Source organism: Brugia malayi (genome assembly GCF_000002995.4).
Source record: "Brugia malayi strain FR3 genome assembly, contig: Bm_v4_Chr3_scaffold_001, whole genome shotgun sequence".
Taxonomy (NCBI): domain Eukaryota; kingdom Metazoa; phylum Nematoda; class Chromadorea; order Rhabditida; family Onchocercidae; genus Brugia; species Brugia malayi.
Window position 1 is genome coordinate 4792416 of NW_025062477.1, and position 19513 is coordinate 4811928.

The 19513-nt window shown below is 25.7% G+C and overlaps 2 protein-coding genes across 2 annotated transcripts; both read right to left on the reverse strand.

The window, feature by feature from the left end:
- Positions 1-51: 51 nt before the first annotated feature.
- Positions 52-3642, reverse strand: Bma-spd-1.2 (Uncharacterized protein; the record flags this gene model as incomplete). The annotated part of the gene is made up of 11 exons (XM_001897282.1): positions 52-156; positions 339-428; positions 623-778; positions 989-1168; positions 1472-1671; positions 1837-1972; positions 2088-2327; positions 2546-2689; positions 2875-3012; positions 3343-3502; positions 3614-3642. 11 exons carry the CDS (start codon positions 3640-3642, stop codon positions 52-54), a joined length of 1578 nt encoding a protein of 525 aa, XP_001897317.1.
- Positions 3643-6580: 2938 nt separating this feature from the next.
- On the reverse strand, positions 6581-6670 carry Bm282 (Uncharacterized protein; the record flags this gene model as incomplete). The annotated part of the gene is made up of 1 exon (XM_043080003.1): positions 6581-6670. The coding sequence occupies one exon, from the start codon at positions 6668-6670 to the stop codon at positions 6581-6583; it is 90 nt and encodes a 29-aa protein (XP_042935937.1).
- Positions 6671-19513: the final 12843 nt, after the last annotated feature.

Below are 19513 nucleotides of genomic sequence, written 5' to 3' on the forward strand. Positions count from 1 at the left end.
TTCAGTAAACAAAAGCATAACAATTCATTAGCCATACCGATTCGATATTTCCTACTTTTTCGGTGTCTTATATATCGGTGGAAGATTAAACCCTTTTAAGCGTCTTCTTGTTTCTTTGTCGGCCGATCTCAATGGCGACGAAGTTTTTGGACCAATCTGGAAATTTTTGTTCTTTGAAACATCTTCTAATTTAATTTGAATAAAAAGGGAAATATCTGTCTTGTTGCCTGCAAACCCCTGGAAGTAATGAGATCGAACAGTTACACATTCCAAACCGGCTGAGCAGAACATTAAAAAAAAATTTTTAAAAAATTGAAAAGTAAGAAAAGAAATATTACCGTTGGTGGCCGTACGGGTGTGATCACCGAGTGAAGGCTTGCTGTACTTGCTGAGACAGATTTCATGTGTGATAATAGTGTGTCTGGAGCCTAAATAAATAAAAGAAATTATGAATATATCCTAAAATGATAATATGGCCTCGTCACAGTAACTATAGAAAAAAAAAAAAAAAAAAAAAGAGAAAATGCATATTATTCATATATTTTTACGGAAAATATTGAACAAAATCAAAAAGTGAATGTACTAAAAAAAAAAAAGGAGAATATACTAAAACTAAACAAACCTTTGATGTTGTTTGATCAAATCGTGTAAGTGGCTTTACTTTCGCTACTTTAGCTGAAGAGCAAGGAGTAACAAAGGTTGGCGGAGCACCACGCTTCTTTGGAGTAACTATATTTGATATATTCGATACGCTGCCCGTGAATACCTCCACTTGTTTCTATAACATGAAATGATATTTTGTATTGTAATTACAGATACAAAGAAGAGACAGACGTGTTTCAAATACTCATTAAATTTATCAATTAAATTAGTCACTGGTTGATAATTCAAAAACTATCTTTTTGTACATAATCTTAAATAAAGCAACTAAGATTAAAACAATTTTTTCCTAACATAAACATTCATACAATCAAACAAAAGCACGAACTTTTCGTTTACGTTCAAGCTCCCTATTTATTCGATATTCTTCCATGATGGATTCGATATGTTCGCAAGGTGATAAGCCGTCCATTAAAATTTGATTATCATGAGTTGACTCATACTTTTCCACCTCTTCTTTCAATTCGTTTTGTATGATTGGAAGTCGATGCGCAATGAATTTCTGTCGCTAAATTCAGAGAATGTGAAACTGGCGAGTATAAATCAGAAATATTGAAAAAGAATAATAAGCAAAGACGTATATGTTAAATATTTTGATAAACTAACTCGAATCTAACATTCTTCAAAAATTTTTTTGTATGAGCCTTAATACTTTGCAAAAGTGAACGCAATTCTAATCATGGCACATACTACTACCTAATTTCATACTTTTTAAGCGCGAAAAATTATGAACAGAATCACTTGAAAGCTCGCACCGAGCACTCATTTATCAAAAACTACCTACCACTAATTACCAACACTTGGCATATACCTTCAAAGCTGTTTGCAGCTCACAACCACGATTGTGATAACGTGATTTATCGTTTGCGCTGCGCTCAAATTCAACTTTTTCATTCCAAAGATCTTTCCACTCTTTCATTTTTTTATACACTTCAGCACGATCAGTAAGAAATTTTTCTAACGATTTCACTTGTTCCTTCGCTTGCTGGATATCATGTATGGTATGAATACCTGCAAAGATGTTATTTATCGCTATTTAAATGATATGCGTTTTATATAGGATCTTTCCTTATCTTCCTACTACGCTATAAGAAGTTAATAATTGCAGTGAAAATCTTAAGATCACTACGATTTAATAAATACTTTGTCAACTTTTAAGTAAGTGTAACTGCTCACTTGGATTAAATTCTCTTGCAATATTTCGCTCTACATCTGGAACATGACATATATCCCAAAGTTCGCTAAGTTTTAGTAGTGTCTCTGTATAGTCAAAACAAGCCTGTTCAATCCATTCGTTGTATTCTGCTTTAACCTAAATTAATGAAACAATCAACGACAATGAAACGTTGTATTTCATATAAAGGCCGAAAGATGGACTCCTCTGGCAGATGTGTTAAAGCAATAAGCACTTTTCAATCAAAAAATACCTCATCAAAAGCACTTGCAAATTCGTCCAAAAAATGTTTATCCCAAACCAGTTCTTCATTATCCAAATCCAAAGCAGTGAATGTTTTGCCTAATTCTTTGGACGGGGTACTACCCATTTGCTTGTACCAGCGCTTCATGTCCACCTGCCATTGCTTACAATTTTGCATGCGTTCAGTAAGTAATTCATTCAGATGAGAGACACGATCCTGGAGACACGCAATTGCCGTATCATCACAAACCTAAATAATTGGGTAGTGGATTTGCTGCATTTATCAAAATTAAAATGTGTTAATTCCAAATATGAAAATAAAAAATTTTATTTAATGAATATAATGTCATACATCTTAGTTCTCACCTTTGATAACAAACTTTCTCGCAGCTTCAAATAATATCTATTGCATCTTTATGCAAAAAATATAAATGGGAACTGTATTATAAAATAGTATAAGCTACATACAGCAGTACTTGATGGAAGATCTTCAATTTCTTCACCGGTTTGCATCGCAAGTTTTGCAAGTTCCTCAATTAATTTCTTCTGTCCTTGCAATCTATCATCCTTCAAACTCTGCAATCGCCCTACATCTTGATGTAGCGCACGATACTGAAAAACATAACAGATAATTATTTTTGGATGTTGATTAAAATCGAAGCATATCACAACACCAGATGTTTTGATTCAAGCAATGGCCTGAATTTAGATAGCATAGATAAATGTACAGGAAAATAATTCACATTTCAAAATATATTACGCCTACAGACAATTTACTGGAAATATAACGAATTTACCAATGCAAGTGAGCCTGGTTTGATGTGAGTCCTGCCAATCGGCTGCAAATGAAGTTCCTTGTACAGATCTTCTACTTGCCTACTCATTTCTTCGATACCTTCCTGTATTCCTTCAACCATTTCTTCTTCATCAACTACCTGGAATTTTAAGAAGAGATTTACAAAGAACCTAAACATATAAAAAACTCGATTATTAGCACAAAATATTTGCAACATTCTGCCATTTTTTGGGCTCCTAGAAGAGTTACTGATTTACTCGAAGAATTTTTTAAAGGCCAAATCTCAAGTGCAGAAACAGAATGAAGCAATATTCTGCAAAGAATCTGTATGTCCAGTTAACTTAACCCCAGTAAGTCTTTATTTGTACTATTAAAGAATGTTTATAGCTTAGCCTAACCAAACTAAAAAAAATCTCATATACTAAGCAATAAGAACCAGAACTTTAAAAAACTAAAAGAGGAATCAAACCATCTGATTTAGAAGGTCGGAAATATACAGGAAGAACTTCTCAATACGCCTGCATCTCATGCACTCCTCCATATTTATCCGGTCCCACAACTGATTCAACCGATCGATAGTGTCACGAATAGAAGAGACCGCTTCGGCTGTAGAAAAATTGACCGAAACTCTAAAATCACAAACTAAAAACTGCGATATAAGCTTTAAGACTGAAAAATTTGCAGATTTAGTAGTACAAAATTATGCCGAAATTACGCAAACATTAATAAATATAACTCACCGCCTACGTGATAAACTCTCCTTAGCCATTGCTTAAAAGTTCAGTAAATTGGTACAAATTGTACTTAGAGCAATTTCGAGAAGCTGAAAAGCATCAAGGAATCATTGCAGCATAAAAATTTCAAAATATAATTAGCATCTTCATTCATTCAAAGTCGTTCACTTTTCATTCATTTTTGCTACAAAGCACAACTTTTTCTCTAACATTAAAACATAAAGACGACTAGTATGATATATTTATTATTACAAAATATTTCAATTTGCAAAAGTTGAAGTCCAAATCAAATCTCTTTTCGTTGCCAATTAAATAAATGTTGTTAGTAGAAAACATATAATGAAGAAAGAAAAAGTACGGATAACATTTTAACTTGAATTCACTGCTAAAATAGGCACGACAATTTATACACTTTCATTTTTTAAGTATTTCGTCGGGGAATAATATTCCATCTATTTTCAAATTTCGAATTGAATTTTAATCAATTAAATTAATCACAACTGGAATAAATTTTTTCAATATAACATTTGGAGTAATTATTACATTTCTCGAATTATATTAGATCTCACCCCGAATACAAATCAAACAAACCATCGCCCGACAGAAGATGAAGAAAACCAAAAATTCAAACTCCCTTTCACCGCTTCGGCATGAAATTCAAAATTCGCCGTCTGATACAGCGCAATATCAAGCGTAAATTTCAAATTTTTGAAATATTATTTTGATTTATCTTTATCCATTCAAGAATTCTTCTACTTGTTTCTTTATTTATTTATTTACAATTATTTGACTTGTTATGAGTAAACACGTTAAATAAGGTAGAATATGCGAACATAAATTGAATAACTTGTGCCATTGAATAAACGGTTCGTTATTTTGCTAAAACTGTAGCTAATTGATTTGGAAATATTTGCTAAACAAAAAGAAATGGTAGGTAATTAATAAATTAAACACACGGATTAATTACATGGATTAGTTACAATAATTTGATAATACACAGGAAGTTTTAACTGAATGCAAAGTGATGCTTAAAAAAACAATTACAGTTATATTTGCATTTTAGATAAACAGTTGGAAGACAGTTTATTGAAATATGAAATGGATTGTTAGAAAAGGAAGGTACCATTGAATGAATGAATTTAAAGAGAAGTTTAGAAGAAACATTAATTGGTATGATGAGAATAGAATATAAATGAAGAAAAATGGCATTAATTAATTCACTAATAAATTAGAAAAATGAATTATCACATAGAAAAAAAAAATGAGATTATTAATGGCAAAGTTGAGGAACAAATTAATTATGAATAATTTTAAGCAACGAGTTATAAGATTATAGTTGTAAGTAATATGTTAATTATAAGTAATAGCGCTGCATAAGCCTGTGTTATATTAAGAAATTATATTAAAGCGAAAAAAAAAGGATTCATTAACTATCAGCCAAATATCAGTTATATTACTATAAGTAACGGTTATGCCACTGTGAGTTAGTTATATCACTATGATAAGTCTTGGCTAACACATTTTTATAGCTATGGTTGAAGGTTGAATATGGCTGAAGCAGAAATTTTTGTGACTTCCATTGATTTAAAAGTATTGATATAATCAAATTTTTACTGTAACACTGAAATAATTCATAACACTCAATAACTATATGACCATAGTATGTAATTAAAAGAGAAAATTAATTGATTAAATAATTTAAACTATTCTTAAAATATAGAAAAAAATGAAGAGAATCAAATCATATCATCAAATCGTAATTATGGCATGATTTCATGCCAATAACAGTAACAAATGATAATTTTATGATACATAGTTAATAGATATATTAGCAAAATTTATTAAAAAATAAAAATATGGAATTACAAAGATGTGATTTTCGAAATTTTGGTTTAAAAAAAAGGAAAAAATTTGGTGGTTAAGAAAATAATGCGTTGTTGAAATATTTATGTATTTCAATAATAATACAAATTAATAAATTACAAGGTAGGATAATTTTTAAAATGAAAAGAAGAAATAATAATGCTTATAAGCATATTTTTCCTTCACATTAACAAGTGCATAAGAATAATTAGCGGTATTTAAGAATGATGTGTTCTATATATATTTTGCAGTAAACAACAATGGATAATAAATTTTAGATGGATTATTGGATCAATTAATTAATGCAACCTATCATGCAATTATTTTGGTTAATAACGGCAAATAACTTGATGAATTTTACTTGAATTATTAAGACATTTCCAGAATAGATAAAATTTAAATATGCTTATAAGCATATTGCTTATAACCTACACATATTCAAATATATTTGGTTTAAATGGTATCATTTTCAATGAAATGAAACACATAATAAGAAAGAATTTTGAAACTCAATAAATTTAACTTGACTAAAAATTTTAAAAATTTTAGTGAAACGTTTTCAATCTTATTAATTTAAAATAGTATGTTTAAAAAAAAAAACTTAAGCTTACATTCATTTTTTCTATTTTTTTTTATATTTGATCAAAATTTTGCTTTGAAAATTATATCTCAACTATATCATTTCATCATTTTGCATTATTTCATCAAGAATACAGTATATTTAACAATGTTTGATTATACAATTAATAATGATATTAAAATCTTTTTATAAACATACGTTTAAAATTTGCATTCATCATCTTAATTTCCTTCCATCAAACTTCAATTTTAATTAATTTTTTTCCCATAAAATTTAAACTTTATTTGCGTATCGTATTACTATCTATCACTTTTCAGTCTTATCTCATCAACTACTTGTCACATAGCATGCATGCACTTTCCATGTAACACTCAAAATGCCTCATCCATTAAGACATAACAAAGTGATCGATCCACACGACAGCTCCTCCATCTGCTCTGTCCCAAACACCATTACTACGACTACACATGCCCGATCACTGTGCATCTTGTGCACCATCCACGTCCGTTCGCTTTATTTTTCAGAATCCATTATTCAATATCAATACAGAACACACACATACACACACATGCACGCACACACACACACACATACACATACACACATACACATACACACATACACAACTACAAGAAAAAAAGAGAAAAAGAAAGACGTAGACCTAAAAAGCTTTCAAGTCTTACTTGTAAATGTATTCCACAAAAAATATATTCACTTATATTCGATACATGCTATTCTTCAATAAAAATCACTGAGATTCAAGTTTCAATGAACAATTCTTTTTTTTTTTTTAATTTTTTTATAATTCTTAAATTTCCTTTCCATTTTTTCTCTTATAAATAAATTTTTTGAAGAAAATTGAGATAAATTAACAAGCAGAACATTAGTCACACTAATAGATTCGTTATTAATTATTCAAATTTCATTTAATGATTAATTGTATTAACAAAATTCTTCATGCTTAACATCTTATGCTATTTACAATAACAATCATCTTATTTGCCTAGGAAAACAAAATGATGCAATTTGTTTTTTCTTCTCACCTTTCATTTTTTTTTTTTTTTTTGTTGTATCTTTTCAACAAAAAAGAAAAGAAAATAAAGTAAAATAAAAAAAAGAATTGGACCATTTTGTCATATGCCTTTTTTTCTTCCTTCCTTTCTTTTTTGCCAGATATATTGAGTGAAAATATATGCATTTGTGCAACAATTTTTCCACTTCAATTATTTTTACATTCAACTTATCTTTTCTTCTTTTCTTTATCTTTTTCTACTTTTTTTTCTTTAATTTTGGTTAATCTCAAGTGGTTTGTACTTTTCTTTTTGAGGTAAAAAACGAATAGTTTATTTTAACACATCTTAAAAGAGAGATGGAGAAAGAGAGGAAGACTGTAAAAATCCCCTCCTTCTTAGCACTTTTATTATTATTATTATTTTTTTTTTGAAATCAGAAATTTTTCAAGAAAAAACCAAAGAGATATGTAAAAAAGTATATAAATCTCCTACAAATAAATGATAATTTCATCTTTTTGTTTTTATCAAAAATTTTTATGGCTTTTTCTCTTTTTGTTTTTTCTTCATTTTTTTAAATTTGATTCCTATCGTTTTATTTCTTGATATATCTTCTAGTTATTCAGTACAAATATATGCCGAACGTTGTTCAAATGGTTTCAACTGGGTTACTGCGATGATATAAAAAATTTGGAATGACAACTTCTTCAAGCTTATTTAAAGTTTCGTTTTCGGATGTAGTATGACTGATAACATTGAAAAATCGAAAAGACTATAAACCGAAAAAATCCTCGTCGACTTTATTTCATGCATAAAGATTTCAATTAGTTTCAGTTAAGGATGAGAAGAATTTTACGAAGAATCTCAGTTTTACAAATAATCTCAGTTTACTTAAAATATTTTAGTTATTTAAGGCTCAAAGAAACATAGTCAGAAACTTTGGTAAAGTTATATGTGATGACAAATGTAACAGCAAAATTTGAAAAATGCAGAATTGAAAGTTTTATCTGGTTTAATAATTTTAACATCTTATCGAAGGAATTAAAATTATGTAGCCAAAGTGATACCATTAATTAATTCAATTTTATTATAATTCGAAGTAAATGATTCCTTTTTATAGCATTAAGCATAATGAAAATGCTCTCATTTCAACCTTTTTTTTTGAACCAAAAAATAGTTTAAAAGTTTTTGGTTAAATTTGATCGCTATAATTAGGAAAATTATTATAATTGTTTAAGCATCATGCCATGGCAGCGAAAAATTTGCGATGAAAGGCCAACAGTTATGAAGAAGTTATTGGACCAAATGCAGTCGAAATAAGGTCAGTAATAAAAGAAATAAGTGGCAAAAGATCTTTTAAAAGAAAATTAAATTCATTTTTCGAATCAAATTTAATTTGGAACCTGTTATAGATCAGTTAAGCAATAATTCAATTTGTCATTCACACAATCTTTTCTCCCCTGTCAATCTGAAATCATTTTTACTTCATTTGCATAAAAGTGCTTTTGATTAATGCAAATAAAGTAAGATAAGTGGAGAGGATGAAAAAAAGAATCATAAATTATTCACTTCAAAACTAATTTTTTATAGCGAATACTTTTCTTGTAATTAATTTCATGAAAATAATTGATGGAAAATGAGTCGTTAAAATACATGCAGTTTTATACATTTCATTACAATTCTTTCATATATTTGATTACACTTCTTTCATTACACTTCTAGGGATGATTTTGAATATTTGTTTATATCTGTGGGAAGGTACTTTATTATTTGATCACATATTTAGGAAGTATATTATATTTTATTACGCCTTTCATTGAATATTTACAAATTACATTCATCTTTTCTTAAAACAGTTACAAAAGCATTTTCTTATTTAATTACATGCCAAATCATTTCTAACTGTAATAACGCTAACTATGCTATATATAAAGTGATATCTGATAATTATTAAAATAGATAATATTTATAAAATAATCTGTGTGAAAATGTGATATGATGATAAAGAATGATGTTAAAATGTGGGAAAAGAATCGTTAAAGTGACAATAAAGTGATATGGAGGCAACAATGTGATCAGATTGATTAAACAATTTCAAGAATAATAAACAAAAGGCAAATATGTTTGTAAACATAAAAAAAATCCATAAGCAAATGATATCCACATACGTTTTTACATTTTTGTTTGCTTGTATAACTATTAATTAATTCTGAAATTGCAAAAAATTCATTAAAAATTTCATACAGAAATATTGTATATTAATTAAATAGCATGTAAGAAAAAAAAGTTGTATTGAATAAAAAGAACTTTTCGTTTCTTGTTTTCATTCTCCATAAATTTAAAATTTAAATCAGAATTAGTTTCCCTCATAAATGTTTATGAAAAATTGATGAATTCGTGGAGGCTTTCCGATTTTTTTTTGTTTTTTTTTTTTTTTTTTTTTTTTTTTTTTTGCTCCATATTTTAAAATATTAGGTGCATAGATGAATTATATTTACGAAATAGACCATCTGGATGTAAAATACACATACTTGGAGCACCAAAAAAAAAAGTGCTGAAATGTTTAATAGCAAAAAAAAGATGGAAGGACAATTTTTATTCAGCATGGAATAAAGAAATATGAATTGTTGAAGCATAATATCATTGTCAAAAACAACATTATCACATCGATATTGTTATTAATCACTGTCATTAGAATTATTATTATTACAACTAATGATAATAAATTTTGTGGTTTATCCCTAATTAGATATTTTTGATTTATTATATATTTCCATTCTTCAATTTTTATATTATATATGTAATTTTGCTTTACAAACAAATTAAAACAAATGAAAAGTTTAGATTTCTTTCTTTTTTTTTTATCTCTTTATCAAAGAAAAATTTTTACATAAAAAGATAGCTTCATTGAAACTATCATTTTAACGATGAATTTAATAGTTTTTCCCTATTTTCCATGGAAAAAAAAATTTTTTTTTTCATTTAATAAAATCGGCATCCGTTGAAGCCATCAATTTAATAGCAGTTTTAGAAAATTAAATAAAATGAAAATCGAAAGAATTTTCATTTTATTTATTCATCAAATAGTTTAGTTATCTTTATTCTATTATGTTAACTAAGCAAATATATGGTTAAGATAGTAATATTTTATGATTGTTATCAATTTATTACTTTTTGTTATTTTTATTTCTATTATTGTTTTTGCTATTATCATTGTTGTTTTTTTAAGATTAAAAGTCAAAAAAAAAATTTTTTTTTTTCATTCTACAACTTTTATAATATATATAGCAACAACTGTATTTGTTGCTATTTGTTTCATTTTCAATAAGCGTAAAAGCTTTAATGATATTGTGATAGGTTTATTAACTGATACAAATGCTGCAATTAATAATAAATTAGTGTGAAATAAAAGGTAGCAAAAGAAGGCAGAAAATTGTTCAACGATTCAAAATATTGAATATTAGCTGCTATAGAGGAAAAACAAAAAATAAATCTCAGCCATTAAATGATGGATGTTGAACAGTTAGCATCACGCGAAATTAACTGCCATTTTTTCATTTTAGCATTATTATTATTATTATTATCTATTTTTCCCTCTTATTGTTATATCAACTGATTATTCTCCTATTATATTGTTTTAGTAGAAAGATTCAATCAATAATGTATTAATGATAATAGAAGTAATTTGTGGTAAACATGGAAAAAACATTGCAAATATGGCAAAGAATTTATGTTTATCAGCGATTTAAGCCACTTTTAATTTTAGTACAATTGCTGATTTCCCGCTTTCTATTCCTAATTGTATTATTTAATCAGCCAGTTATTAATTAATGTTAGAGCAATTTTTTTTCTTTTAATCTTTTATTTATTTTTTTTTTTTCATTTTATTTTATTATGCTTTTTTTTTTTCAAATAATAACATTTCCTGATACAAATATGAAAAGAAAATAGTGGTATAAAATTTTGGAACAAAAAATAAATTATTTTCCAAAAATAAAAGAAACGATAAATTAATAACAGACAAGCACAAAAAACAAAACAAATACAAACAAACAAGAAAATAAACAGATGAACAAATTAAGTTCTAAGTGATAAGCTAACATTTAGAAAAATAATAAAATAAACAAATGAACAATGGAAATAACTTTTTTTTTTATTTTAAGATATAAAAAACTATTTACACTTACTCATACGATTAATGTTACTGCAATAGTAATTTATAATATAATAATAATAATTTGATAAAAAATAACTATAATAATAACTGCTTTTTTCTCCAATAAATTTTGTTTGTTTCCAATAAATTTTCCTTGTTAATTTAATTTTTGACAAAGGTAATACATTATACACAAATATATGCTCACGCACATGTGTTACACATTAAATTATAAAAGTGATTGTATGTGCAATATAAAATGTATGCGAATGTAACATGCAACATGCAGCATGCAGCATGCATCAATATCTTTCTCACAGAAACAAGATTTGCATGTGAATTATTTTTAGGCATCCTCTTTTGTCAATACTTTCAAATTTGTCGCATAACAAATGATGGATTTTCCAGATATCGGACTTCATTAATAATTCAATGGATATTTACTACAGAATATGAAAACACAATTTATCACATATTGCATTCATAACTTAGTGAAGTAGTGGCGGTGGTATGCAATTATTCTTCAAATTTTCAGAAAAACGAAGGTAAAAAAGATGAAACTTTTGTTATTATTCCTTTTTCTTTTTTCTTTACAACCAAATGAAAATTTATTTATTTGTGATTATAAAATATAATAAATCAGACATGGATGACGGATAATCCAAAATATTTTCATTAAAAAAAGTTTTCAAAAGTTTTCTTAGTAAATTTTTAAAATGAATTATACAAAAATAATACAAAAAAAAAAAAGGAAAAAAATTTGGTGAGAATAGAAAAAAAAAACTGAAATAAGGAAAAGGGGAAGGATTGGAGGGAGAGGAAAAAAAATCGATTTAAAAGGGATGAAACGATTGTGTTTTTAAGCAATAACCAAATTGAGCCAATGCATATATTTTTATTTCGAATTGTTTCCCAATTGAAAATTAAGCCAAGCACATATTTTGAATTGTTTTCCAATTCAAAATTCTATTCTTTTATTTATTCATATTTATGTAAAATTTATTTTTAATATCTATTTGTTTTTTCTATTAGACTGCCTTTTTATTTTTCATTTTTTTTTTCCTTCAGCAAACAATTGTTTTGCTCAATCATTTAATTCATTCATTCTTAAAAAAAAAAAAAAAAAATGAAAAGAAGCCTGTGGCATAATATTGAAATACAAAAATTAGCATAGATTGCTAATGTAATAATAAGAAATAAGAAAAACAAAAATATTTTATTTTCCATTCTTTTTTCATTCTATTATTTAAAAAAATTTTATGTCTCACATTTAGATATTTTCCTGAATGTAAAGAATCTTTCCGGAAAATAAATTTATGACAGTATTATGCACTGGATTATAACAATATTTATGATATATTACGTGCAGTTTTTTTATTTTTTTAAATCCCTTATGTACAATATTTCCTCTTCGTTAGAAAAATCCTTCCTTTATATATATCGCTGAAGTTTTAATTTTTTTTTTTGAAATGTTGAAATTTTGCTAATTTATTTTGCTCTGTTACTATTTTTATTATTATTATTATTAATTATTACATATTATTATTATAAATATATATTTTAGCTTTTTGACAGTTCAGATATTTGACATAATCACAATCTGATCATTGGTATCTTCTTTCATTTTGTTAATTTCAGTGTAAATAAGTTTAGTAAAAAATTTTTAAAATTTATTTTATATAAGTAATTCAATTTTATTTCTTATGGATGAGTATAAATTTTCTTATAATAAAAATTATTTTTTAATTTATTTCAGTGTTATTAATTAATCATAAATTGTTATGCATCTTTCTGCAGATATTTTCTAATGCTTTTCTTAAGTCTGATATCCATTCATTGTTCGCCCTACTGGTACTCACAGAAAGTGAAAGTAAAAGCAAAAAATAAAATTAAATATTTTTTTTCACTCTGAAAGCAAATTTTTTTCCTTCTCACATTGCAATAACTTGCAGATTTGCGATAGCAAAAAGTAAAATTAGAATTAGCAAAATTTTTTAAAAAAAAAGAACGACAAAAAATCATTCATTTTTCTACAAAATTTAAACGAAAAACAATTAAGAATTTAAGGCTAAAATGCATTCTGTCGAATTAATCAATTTCTTTTTCATTTTTTGATAATTTGTAAAAATTTTAACCACTTTTACTTCTTTTATAATATTTGATACCTTAATTAATTGAAATTAATCACCGTATAATAGTTTCAATGCATAATTAAACCTTTGGAGTAAAATTATACTACCACCAAAAAAAGCATATTTATTTCTGATGTTTTTTCAAAAAATAAATTTTACACTGCTCTTAATTTGATATTTCAAGAATAAATGAAATTAAGCAGACAAACGAACGATTAAGTAGGCAAGCAAATAAGAGGCATGCAAGTAAGCAAGCAGGCAAACAAATAAACAAACAAATTGCCAAATGTAAAATAAATCAAATATTTTCACAAGAAATTTTAAATTTGGATTAGAAAAATTATGATTTGCTATTAGGCAAAGCACTCTCGATTGATTTTTAGGCTTATAAATATCACACATCTCTTTTCATCATCTTTTAAAGCATTTGACAACACTCCATGCTTCGTCATACCAGTCCAATAATTCATTTTTTTTATTTTCCTCTTTTTTTTTCCTTTTTTTTTGTTTTTTTCATTTTGCATTAACAGGATGGTACTAATATTTTATTGGAATACATACTTTTACTAAATTTTTCATATTTTTATTTTTGTTTTTGTGATGTGCAACTAAACATATTTAACAATATACTAATAATTTATCCTAAAATATTTACTCAAAATTTGAATCCATATGACTTCTAGTATTATCCTAAAATTATTGCTCGACATTCTTTTAAAAACGCAATAAAATTTTTTTTGTTGATAAAGAATAAAGAATGATTTTTTTTTTTTTTTTTTTTTGTAACTTCTCTTTTCATTTATTAAGACAAATAATTTATAGAACAACAAAACAAAAAAAAATTATCACTATATGTTTGAAATATTTTTATTTTCAACTAACAAACACCAAATATTAAATGCGAAAAAACATTATTTTCCAATTAAAAACATGAAAAATAACTAAAAATGGTTCCTAGAAATAGTTGTTTTAAAAAAAGATTATCTCATAAGAGAAAAATTTATGAAACCGAAAATTTATTACTTTAAAAGGAATTTTTTTTTTTTTCAAAAAGGAATTTTTTTTTGAGAAAAATTTGAAAATTTGTAATTTAGAAAAAATAACAATTGGAAATTTTAATTTGTAACAGTTAATTTACTTACAAAAAAAAAAAAAAAAAAAATGGTTTGTTTATAGTTGGATTTTTTTTCCTAATTTTTTTCTTTTCTTCATAAATTTTCTTTCATCTTAAAATTTCTATAATACATTTCGAACTAATTTATTCTTTTTTCTAAACTTTTATTAGATTGTGAGTCACATCTAACTTAGAAGTATGATTTAATTATTGGCGCAAACGACAATATTAGCGTCCAATTTTCCCATTCCTAAAATAAATTAATCATTACCTTTAGTTATGATTAATTACGATTAAATTTTTAATATTTTATCAGCCAATAGCATATATTTTTTCAAAAAATTTATAGTCGGTAGAAATTCGATTCATTTATTATTCATCTCTTCACTTAATTCCATTACCTAATTACATTGTTAGCTATAAATAAACAGAAATTTGATGAGTACGGTAATTTTTTTTTTTTTTTTTTTTTTGACATTAATGATAGTATTCATTCTTCAATTTTCCTTTGTGTCACTGAAATATTTCATTAATAATTTTGAGGAAAACTTCAAAATATTATGCAAATTTTAAATTTCAAAATTTATCTCACCTTTCACTTCAGCAGCAATAAAATTAATATTTTTTAATAATAACCTAAATATTATTTATGCATATGTGAAATAACATCTATTTGCTGTTTCAATACTTCATATAATTCATACTTATTTTTCATCTCTTTCATTTGCATTTGAGCAAAATTAATTAATTTACTAATTGAGATTACATCAGACTAAGCATGCAAATGAGAATTTACATCGCAAAATTTTTCTTCTGAAAAATTTTCTATTTGCGACCTAACGGAAATATTACTGAACTATGAATCATTTAATTCTCATAATGTTTTTCTTCATTTTAGATTTCAATTTTATTTCTAAATTCTAACTTTTTCTATTGTATTCTTGAAATCATTTAAAAATCTTTTCATATATATATATGGTGTCACCAAAACTTATTCAGGTTTAAACGTATGTGTGTAGGTATAAATAGATATTTATGTGTCATAAAATTTATCAGATTAATCAAAAAAAGAGAAAAAAAATGTAGTTTGTGTGTGAGTAAGTAAGATAGATGAAAGATGTGAATTAATAGTGACGTTGAATAGAAAGTGTGATAAACAACTTATTAAACTAAATAGCAAATAAATGATTATTTTCATCATTACCTGGCAAGGTAAGAGTTTGAAATCTTGTATTTAATAAATATGAATCATAATGATAACCTAAGCTATGAGCCAAATTTCTGTTCCCGGATATTTTATTCAACTGATTTTTTTTTTCTTCATATATAAACAAATATAATTATTCTTTTACAATTGTTTGACAAATTGTCATTTCATTTTTTAGGTACCAGAAAACAAAATTTTATGTTTGTTAAGAGAAAAAAAAAAACACTATTCGTTTTTAGTATTATTATCTGATAATAGTAATATTTGGCATGTAAATATTTATTAACATTTATGATATTTAAGGGAAGTATTATTTACATTATGATGATATATTAAAGAAAAATAGTATCATTTATAATTAGCAATTTAGAATAAAAAGTTATCCTATCATTACTTTTTATTGATTTCTCTTATTTCCTCAATAATTATCTATCAAAAATTTTTGCCAAGAAAGCATCAAATTTTAGTATCAAGAAGTAAATATTCACATTTCAGAATAGGAATAATTGATTAACTTTACTTAATTAATAACATATTTCAAGCAAAAAAAAATGCCATACAAAGTTTCTTTTCATTTTTCATCATTCACAATTGCACCTCAAATGCTAATCAGTTGTATTGAGAGTATATGAACACACCTACATCTAGAACACCTGTATCCAGGATAGATGAGTACACCTTTATCTGTGATTATGTCAACAGTTGTTTCCTGAACAAACATCTATATCTAACATTTGCATTCAGAATATGAATTTCCTATATTACTTCTTCTACCCATTTTTATTTGTTTAACATTTTAGTACTTACCATTATTACTTGATAACTTAAAATGAAAGCTTAATAAACTCAACAACAACAACAATAGTCACAAAATCGCTTATTTAGCTGGGATTGTGCAAATTTTTACAGCTTAGTTTCATATTTACTAGCTTGCTACTACAATTTAATTGATTATTTAATATTTTGTTGCTAAAATGAATTCAACTGTGATAGGTTTTTAGAGCACTGGAAGCTCTTTAGAGATAATTGATTTTATAAAGTTTCTAACAACACTCTGAACAATGACGAATTCAGATTTTGCCACTTTTTTTCCCGATGATGACATCCGGAATCTCCCATTATTTCCGATTTAGTATACACATATGCTTTCGTTTTTTAACTATATTACTTAATGTTATATAATAAATAGCTACTAGTTGTATCCTTATTTAAAAACAAACTAAATCGTTTATTATTTATTTATTCTTTAAGAGAAGAATTTAACGGGCTCAAAAATCAAACAAAATAAAGAAATTGTAAGGTCAAAAAATCACGAAATAAAAATTGATTCAATTTTTTTTTTTTAAATCAAACATTAGAATTAAAATTAGTAAGGTTTATAATTTAGGTATCATATAAACTATGATTCAGTTCTAAAAAAATAGCGAAAAAAAGGAAAATTCTATGAATAATAATAAGGTAAAGTTATGAGTAGTGTGAAATTTAAATTGCATACTTTTTTTTTTAAAATAAGTCATTAGGTTATGTTAGGAAGCAAAAGTGCGTCAATCATTTTTCTCTTTAGAAAAATTTCCGGAAATGTGTATAAATATTTTAATTAAGTTAGCATATTATTAAATAAGTGAAGGAGCAGATTAATAATATTTTCAGCACCTTTCCTTTTTTCCCTTTTTTTTCCTTCTGCTTATAAACATTTCCCATTAGATATCAATATTCAAAAAATAAATGAAATGATTCGTATAAGTGATCAAAATTTTTACAAAAATTCATTCAATAAATTATTATTATTATTGATGTAATAATTATACAATTAAGGTAGTAAAAACTAATGAATAATTATAAAAATTGCATAATACATTACGTCAAAAACGTAACTTTCTTTTATCAAAGTTTCTTCTTCTATTCCCAAAGCCTAGAAATAAAGAAAAATCGTTTTTCATCTCCCTTGAAAATTCAACGAATTCATTGAAATATATGATTGATTGTATCTGTGACGATGATATTTCCCATCAAAAATTTCTATTTTTCTAACTTATCGATTTATGCCTCTTATTATTCAATGATTATTCATTTCTTCTTTCATTCTTATAAATTTATACAGAATAAAACTATATAGAATAAGCAGAAAAATTTAGCAGGTGAATTTTATTAGATGGATTTTTTATCTATAAAATTAATCAGTTATTTAAATAAAAATTAATCATCGTTTCAAATAATATCTTTTTTCCTCTTTTTTCCATTGATATTACGTCAAGTCCATAATTATTAGTGGCACAAAAGTTGATATACAATTATAATTTTTCTTACTTCAAATTAATTTTCAAATGCTTAGCTCATCTAATTTTCTTCGTTTTACTCATTTATGTAATTAGTTGAGCATTTGCACATATCATTTAGATGCATAAAATTTAGTATTGTAACGAAAAAACTAATTTTAATAAAAGAAAAAAGCACAAAAATTGAAAGGTTAAGGAGTTTCATAGCTATGAGTCTACAAAAATGCAAAATGTATAAAAAGAAGCAGATAAACATAAAACAGAAAAATATATTAAGCTATAAGTGTATCATTAATGCTTAATTCTCTCAAATATGTAAATTTCATATTGTATTAGATAGCTATCATTTTTCGATAATAATATAACCATTCATTATTTTTTGAATTTATTTTCATTTATGTTTTTGCTTTTTTTTATTTCATAATTCAATTTTGTCATCGTGATTATCAATCAAATAAAACTGACTGTTAATTGTTATAGTAATATTTCATTATCATTGAAAGAAAAATGAAAATAATCGACAGCTGATCATTAGTTGTATCCTCTCCTTTCATATCACTCAGATTAAGAAAAAAAAAGAATGCAATAATAAATTGTTACCCAAATGTTCTTTTGTTGCCTTTTTTTCTCATTGCAATATTAATTTTTCAAGTTAAAATTATAAAATTAACAAAATCAATTAAACAAAGGATGAAGAGAAGAAGAAAGTAAAAGAATGAAAAAAAATGAAAAAATAAAATTTTAAAAATTAAACTTTCATAATAATTTTTAACGAAAAAAGAAAATGATGGAATGCAGATTTTGTACTTTTTTTTCTTTTTGAAATTCATATATTCCTTTTTGAAATGCAAAGTTTATGTAAGTATGCATGTGTCTGTGTATGTATGCCTATATCAGTGTACTTATGTATATATGCATGTATCTGTATGTCAATGTATGTATGTGTATGTGTCTGTATATGCATGTGAGCATTAATGGAATGTATTTAGTAGGCAATCGGAAAATTGTGTTGCACTTATTAAGCCACTTTTTCCCTTTTTTTTGTCAATATGATCCTAAAAGGATGGAATAAAATGGAAAAAGAAGAAGGAACTTATCTGAATTGTAACCGTATTTCTCACTCCGGAATTTCTCATTTCTAATCGATTCCATTAACTATTCCTAAAACTATTACATACATACGCATACGCATATGCATGCATATATATACATACACATACACACACATACACGTAAATGCGCATGTCAGACTTTTCCGCTTCGTTGCCACCACCATCACACATTGCAAATTTAGACTACGGATTCATTCCTTTCTTTTCTCTAAAAAAAAATTTTTTTTTCAAAGTGGTAATAAATTTGGGCCACGGGCCAGCATTTCTAATCGTACTTTTGTTTATCTAAATTATCGTTTATAGTTTTATTAAAAGCTTTTTCTATTTTTAAGTGAAGAAAAAGAGTAAATTTAGTTACCTATCAGAAGACGAAATATCAAAAATCAAAGGTCACTCGCAATCTTATTTATTTATTGTTACTATTATTATTTCTTTTACTTCGTTTCATATATGTTG